The sequence below is a fragment of the Charadrius vociferus genome, unplaced genomic scaffold, assembly GCF_000708025.1.
Source record: "Charadrius vociferus isolate BGI_N301 unplaced genomic scaffold, ASM70802v2 scaffold280, whole genome shotgun sequence".
Lineage (NCBI taxonomy): Eukaryota > Metazoa > Chordata > Aves > Charadriiformes > Charadriidae > Charadrius > Charadrius vociferus.
The window spans coordinates 856,107-863,428 of NW_009646340.1; the positions used below are offsets into that span (position 1 = coordinate 856,107).

At 42.2% G+C, this 7,322-nt stretch overlaps 1 protein-coding gene across 1 annotated transcript in view; it reads right to left on the bottom strand.

The window, feature by feature from the left end:
• Positions 1 to 4,435: 4,435 nt before the first annotated feature.
• EYA2 (EYA transcriptional coactivator and phosphatase 2) overlaps positions 4,436 to 7,322 on the bottom strand; it is a 62,519-nt gene continuing 59,632 nt past the window's right edge. Inside the window, exon 15 of the mRNA XM_009887956.1 lies at positions 4,436 to 5,311. Coding sequence (XP_009886258.1) covers positions 5,231 to 5,311 — 81 coding nt within the window. The 3' untranslated portion in view covers positions 4,436 to 5,230. The remainder of the gene's footprint in view (positions 5,312 to 7,322) is intronic.

Consider the following 7,322-nt stretch of genomic DNA (forward strand, 5'->3'; position numbering starts at 1 on the left):
TGGGGGGAAAGAGAATTTTGTTTCAGTCCCTCACCTGAAGAGGGCGTAGGGAAGAACGGGTGTGTGGTGTGGGTCAGTCCCGGCAGAACTCAGAGTTCGGCTTTTGCCATTATGTGCAGTGTGGCAAGTGACGCTATATAGGCTCAAAGGACAGCTATATGGACACTGCTCACCAGATAAGGTGCCCTGAGCTGGGAAACATACCTGAGCCCTCAGCCAGGGCAAAGCACAGGCATAACTGAGATTTGGCATGCTGAGCAAAAGGCAGTCTTAGAAAAAGGAGCAACAATAGCAACTCTGTTAAATCCCTCTGAGGCAGCACTTGTAGGGCCCCGAGGTGGCAGGAGAAGCTACCGTGCCCAAGGGCCGTTTCCAATCCCTGTCTGCTGGGAGGATTCCTCAACTCCCGATTCCCAATGACAGCACAGGTCACGAATCCATCTTCATTTCTGAATGATCTTTGTGGTTGCAAGGTTTCCAGTAAGTGTATTGCTTCTTTTGTTACTTTGCATTTTAAGTATTCAGTAAGGTCCCTGTTCCCAGGATAAGCAGCCTTCCCAACTGAAGTTGCTATTGCTCTTTGCTCATTTTTCAACATATGTAGCTGAAACTTAGGAAAAGGTAAAGAATCTCCAGGTTTTGTTCTACTCACATTTTACATATTGAAATAAATGGTATGTTTTTTTATCAAATTTTGTCTGTTAAAAATAAACTATTATCTGTTTATTAGGATCCAAGGAAAGGCATGCAAGAAAACTTTACACTGAAAAGGGGAAGAGAAAGGATGCCGTCAATTATCATGATAAATTTTTGCACAGTACCTTGTAAGTCTGTTTAGTATTATTAGATACGAAACTCTGATCACACTGGAGTTAATTAAAACTTCGGGGATAAAACCTTGGCTCTGATGACGCCTACAGTATATTACTCAAGAACTACAGTAAGTGAGGAGGGCCCTTACCTGACAGAGAAAAGATGATGGAGAAATACCAGAAGTGAAGGAGAAGGTAACACAGCCACATTTAACACTCCTAGGAAAAGCGGGAAGAATTGCTCTGGCCCTTAGAACCCACTGCTTGGGATGACAGGTCATAGCATATATACATGACGTAATTCATCTCCGTGAAACTGCAGTTTCAAGTAACTGCAGCAGACCCTCAGCACTTGTGCTTTTACGGCAATAAATCCCACTGCATACCTACAGTAATCTGGGATTTGAAACTCCGTCCTTTTTGAAAAACATGGAACAAGTGAATGACCACCTTTAATTTCATGATTATAATAATGCAAGGTTGAACTAGGTCAGGTATTTCTCCTGTCTCTGAGGAATGTCTGGCCCAAACAGGCAACCTGCATTATCCCAATTTTTCATTCATTTTTCTAGGAAATTACTGAAAATGCAAACAGTAAACATGCCAGAGTCTGCAATAGCCTTGAAAGTACCTTTATAGTGCTGTAAAATATTTTACAAACAGTTTGCAGTGTGTGCCTTTGCTGTTAACTTAAATCCAATTTCTATTATGAAGGACAAAATAATCGCTCTGCCTTGCACTACGGGGGAAAAAAACCCAAACAACCCCAAATCAGCAGCTGCTCCTGAGGAAAAACCAGGATCTGGTTTCCTTCCTTGATCGCAGCCTTGCCGAATCAACGGGGGGGGAATGCTCACGGTTTCTGATGGACTTTTTAGCATCTGTACATTGCGCTCACTTGGCCAGACTCGCATGGAGGCCGTGCAGACAGCTGCGGTAGCCCTGCACGAGGCTGCTGCTCTGATCAGCAGGTGCTACCTTGGTCCCAGCTGCCTTGGTGACACTGTCCCATGCTGGTGCTTACAGCCGAAGGCTTATGTGCTCCCCAGTAACCCTTAGATTTGCTCTGTTTTGCAGTACCTGATGGCTGTTTGAGGATGACTTAATTTTTCACCCTTCTGGAACAGGGTCCGATGTGCCTCTTCTGCTCTGCTACAGCTGAACAAGAGTGGACATTTTTAAGAGGTTTGCATGATGCAATTTGAGGTGCAGATTGTTACCACTTAGAGTATTAGTGTTTTCAGTCCGGGTTTTTCAGAAATAAAATATGTATGTCTGGGGCCCAAGTGGTGGCAGAGGTTCAGACTAGCAGTGATGCGTCCACCCTGGCTGCCAGGCGAAACTCTGCTTCCTTTACAAAAGATTACAAAATCTTTAACGATTATGGTGTGGAAAGGATCTGAACGTGAAATTACGGGAACACCAGCGATCAGTAATTGGTAGTTTAAAAGAGCTGATTTCTTTTACTTTGCAGCATTGTATTCATATTAGTTACCTATAAGGAAACGTCAGAGCAAAGGATACTCCTGGGAGTGTGATGGATGTCACGTCAGTGTGCACATGGTGATGTTTTCTTTCTTGTTTGGGAAAGTATTTTGGTCCTTGCAGTGTTAGAAAGGAGCTGTGATGGCATCTACTGGACCCTCATGCTTACAGTCCTATTCACGACTTCAACCCGTATTATCTCACCGGATGGATCTTTCATGTCCACTTTTCTACTTAAGATACAAAATGTCTCTATCAGAGGTTCAGACATGTACTAACATACTAAACGTTTTATGACAGAACAGACTTTGGTATGAGCTAGACATTTTAATAATGGTACTGACGTGACTTGCCTGGTTTGTTCAGCTATACTACAACTTATTTGGGCACCTTGTCATAGTCGTACACCAGTCTGGTGAGTGATGCACTTAAGCAAGGATATTATGCTGTAGCAATGTAGAAATACGTAAACACAGAGGTGAAAGAGCTGAGGAGGGCCTGTACGTGTGTGTGCGTGTGTTCCCAGGTCTTTTGTATGTTCATGAGTAAGAAGTTGTTATAGATCCCTCTTTCCAGCCATTGCAGATTCCCAGGAACAGTAAATCCTGATACTCTTGCTGCAGTGAGAGATGAACATGTGTGACAATGACTGGAAGGAACTGGTACGCCTGTCTGACAAATGAGCATCTAATGCAGGTGTGCACCACCCTCATCAGCTGTGTTACCCGTGGGTAAGTAAAAAGCATTAGCTGGGAGGAATATGGAGAAATCACTTGTAACAATGGTACCTGGAGCACGAGCAGGCATTAACAGAGAACAGGCCCAAAGCTCTGCCAAGAACTTTGGAGATGGAAACAAAAGCACTTGAGAATCTTTAAATACATTCAGAAAGCAAAATCATCTAGGAAGCTTTAGGGAAAAAATACCAGTACTCAGATAATCGACTCAAATAAGGCAGGTGTTAAATTTGGAATTTCAAGGAAGACCAATTACCTGATTGACAGGGTGTTAAAAGCTGAAGATGTGCTTTCTTAGGAGTCTGCCATCCCTGGCATCTGTTCCCTTTTCAAAGGTTTTAGTTACAGTTGTGCTTATCTTGCAAGCATCAGTCAATTCTCCACTGAGTTTGATTTCCTTGACTTGTGATAAAACTTCCTATTTGTGGCAGTCTTACAGCTGGAAAACCTTCCGGGAAAAACTCTGCCAGACTTGCTTCCCAGCAGGCCCCAAGACAAGCAACACCTCTGCTAGAAAAATCACGTTTTATTTTGGTTTGTGTTGTACTCAGCACAGAGAGCAGCTCTTTGTCAATGCCTCCAAAGCACGCACTTTAAAGGATGATTTGTTCCTGCCTGCTGTTGACAAGTACAGCTAACATGTTATACAGCTGCTGCACGGCTGCTACCTTTTGAGCCACAGGCTGAGATCGGATTATTCTGAGACCAGATTTTCTGTTTTAGTTCAGTAGAAAATCTCACCTCAGACGTAGCAATGAATTGTTTCCTGAGGTGAATCTTTTTAGACCGTAGGAGTATCACGCAGGCTTGTGGAGCACATGTGTGTCGCACTTGTAATTTGTGTAACTTGTTTGACCTTGATTCGCACATGAGAGATCAGGGGATTATATTACTTGCTGCATCTGTCTCTCTGACACCTTGTTCCAGTGAGGCTCTGATCCTCCTGAGGTTATTTGGTGCCACAGCCAGCAAGCACGAGCAGTTCTGAAAGTGAATTAGCGATTCATCCAGGCCCAGAGAATGGAAATATTTTGAAAGCAAGAATTAACAGGCCAGCTCAGCAGAAATCCTAAAGCTGAAGCTTACTTAGATGCATTTATTTACATAAAAATAAATATGCACAACTGCGGTATTTGCTTGCCCTTTATCTTCCTTTGCAGGACAAGTTAGATTTGTCGCGTGCCCATGTTCTCTCTCAGTGGACGCAGTCGCTGTCTTCAGTCTTTGCCCCACCAACAGCCAGAATCGCTGGCTACAGACTCCGTTCTGCACCCGGGGGGTTCCGTTCAGAGTCCTTCTAGCCTAACCCAACCTTGAAGTGGGGAGCACGTATTCTACACATACCTCTAGATCCAAAAGCGGCTGGAGAGAAGAGAAGGCAGGTAATCTAGTCCCCCAAAATGTAAACGTGTTTTTATTTAATGCCTTTCACTCATCACAAGGTACTTTTTCCCCACCCCCAGTCCCCAAAACCAAGATGGCAGCATAAGGCACTGTGTAGACACATGCACAGTCCACATACCATCTATGTAAGATTTAAAAACACAGCTATAGTTCTTACCAACAGTACCATGTGTCCTTATTATTAATGTACACAATATGATTTTGCCCAGAGTGCATTCTGGAGAAATGAAACTATTAATTTAGAATGGTAAGCCTTCCCCACCCACCCACCTCAAAAAGCCAGATTAAAAACACAGGTACAGAGCTTAATACCAGAGTAATGAGATTAGTTCATAAATTAAAAAAAAATAAAAAAACAAAAGAAAATCAACAGTTTCACTCTTATTTTTGGAAGGTCCCATGTGATGTGATGTACTGTGCAGAGACTCCTTACTATGTCCTCTTCCCCTTTCAAAAGCAAGAAAACTGACAAGTAGACCCAAGACTTCTAGTGTTTGTCGTTGGTGACAAAAAGGCAGTTACAGCTCTACGCATCCGGCTTAACCAAATAACTGCAGGATCCCCAGCGAGTTCACTGAAGGCTTTTCCTCTGTCCAAAGGAAGAAGGACTTGATACAACGTTCTTTGGCTGCAAGTTCTTAAAGGCTTCCACTGAAAGGGTTCTCCTTCAAAAAAAAGAAAAACTGCAGTTGCTGTGGGATTTTTTTTTTTACTAAGAAAATGTTGAGGAATAGGTGGAACCGATGTAACAGTTTGAGTGAAGCCCTCACAGTGCTAAGATCTTGGGGTCTGCTACAAATATTCAAGTTCCAAGGCGTGCCGAAGAGCTTCCAGGTCAGCGTGACAAGAGATTCTCCAGAATGGCATGTTGTGCTAGAGTGAAACCAAAAGAGGGTATTTTTTGGTTTTTGTTTAATACTGAGATCAAAAACAACTTTCTTAGTTTGCACCCTCAGGAACAAAGCTTTTTACTTGGGCCACCAGGTTGTCACGGTGTCACAGGCAAGGAGGCTCATCTTAGAAAGGAAGGGAGGGAATGGGAAGTGCCTATGTGCGGGGGTGTTTCTCCTACGCAGAGAGGAAGACAGATCCTCCACAATTTAGGAGTGTGCTGCTTCGGAGATGCTGGAGGATGCGGGCTGACTTTCTGAATGTACTAGCTACTAAACTTTACTCACCTATTTTTTTTTTTTTCATGGATTAATTAGGAATGTTTTTAGAATTGTAGTATTTCTAGAAAAATTTTAGGTGAACATCACTAGTGAAAGCTGTTGTCAGTGCTTCACAGACAAGTAAATTATGCATATCATAAAAGGAAGTCATTAAAATTTATAAAAATGTAAACAAAAGATTAAAATACCACACAGAGTCAACATGCTTTCTAACAATTCCCTTTCCAAGTTAACTGGAACAGTCAGTGATACTGCATTTTCTGTGAATGTAGGAACCGGCATCGTTGCTCAGTAACACTGCTGCCTCAGGGAAAGGTGCAATAGGCTTATATGACAGCCTGTCCCCCCAAAAAACTTTCCTAGTTCCTGTTTTTGAGAGACTATCTTACACTCTTCTCCTGCCTCCCTGTTTTTCAAGTTGCATTTACTGTGATAAATCTGAAGTCATGTATACAAATGTCCAAGTTCTAACTAGCCAGTGCCACTTGAAACCTTAGCGTCTGGACAAAATCTGGGAAGGTCAACTACCTGTGACCTACTCTATCTTCTTTAGAATATCCTGATTAATCTCTTGAAATTTGTGAATATACTCTAGGAAAACAAGACTTGTATCTGAAAGAGGACGAAGTATCAGCTTTTGTAAGCGCTGTGAAACAAGTACAGTTCAATTACGGACCGGAGATGGAAACTGTAATCTGGTAAGGTACAAACTCTACTCTGAAAGCATCACTGTAACAGCATCGTTCTGCAATCGTTAGCAATAGCTGGATCCGCGGGGTGGCTTACAAAAAGACAACCTCAAAATACTTTGAACGTGCTTTTAGATGTTAAATACAACTTTTCTTGGTATGTTCTGGTGAGCCTGAGGTTTGAGCTGGATTTGTTTCTTCTTCAAAACAGTTAAAGCAGTTTTACTTTAAATCAAAGACACAGCTCATTTCCATACTTAGATTTTATAACAACATTTGAGATTGTGATTTTCTTAGTTTTCTCCCAAAATACCAGTCTCTGTACAGTCAGTGATATGTATGCAGTAACAAACGTATAGAAAGCCTTCACTGACAGAGCTTACTCCCTTTCCAGCATAGGAATAACATTTCCGAGTATTTTATCACTGTAAATAATTCAACTGTAAACATACTGCTTCGATTTAAATAGCTTAGCCAAAGCTTCAGAGAATATATACTTCCTAGATAGATGATTGTGATAAAGGGAGATGCTCCTGTTCCAAGTGCACCTACCTGTGTAAAAAAAACTCCAGTGGTTCCAGATGTTTATTTTACTGAGTGTCTATTTACACTCCTCTAATGTTTAAACACAACTCAAGCTTCCCTCTGGTATGTTGTCTGTCAGTAAACAAACGTTTCCTTCAAGCTATTTATCAGTGTGTGTAGAGACAGCAAGCAAACACAGACAGCTGACGTGACTGGAACCCATTGCTCTGCAATTTCACTTTAAGGGGAAAAGTTATTTCCTTCTCCCTCCCCTTCCCCTGGTTGTTATTAAACCCCTTCCATTAAATTATCTATTTCTCTTTCTTAAACAAGAAGAAACCTTGGCCTTCCAGCCACTCCTGTTGTTCAGCATTTACAGATTTATCACTCATCAGACAGGTGAAGAAAAATGACCCACTAAAATGGAGATATTATCAGTGCTGTCGGCAAAACAGTGAAAGGCTCTCTGCCTGCCCTCCCCTTCCCCCCTCCCCCCCC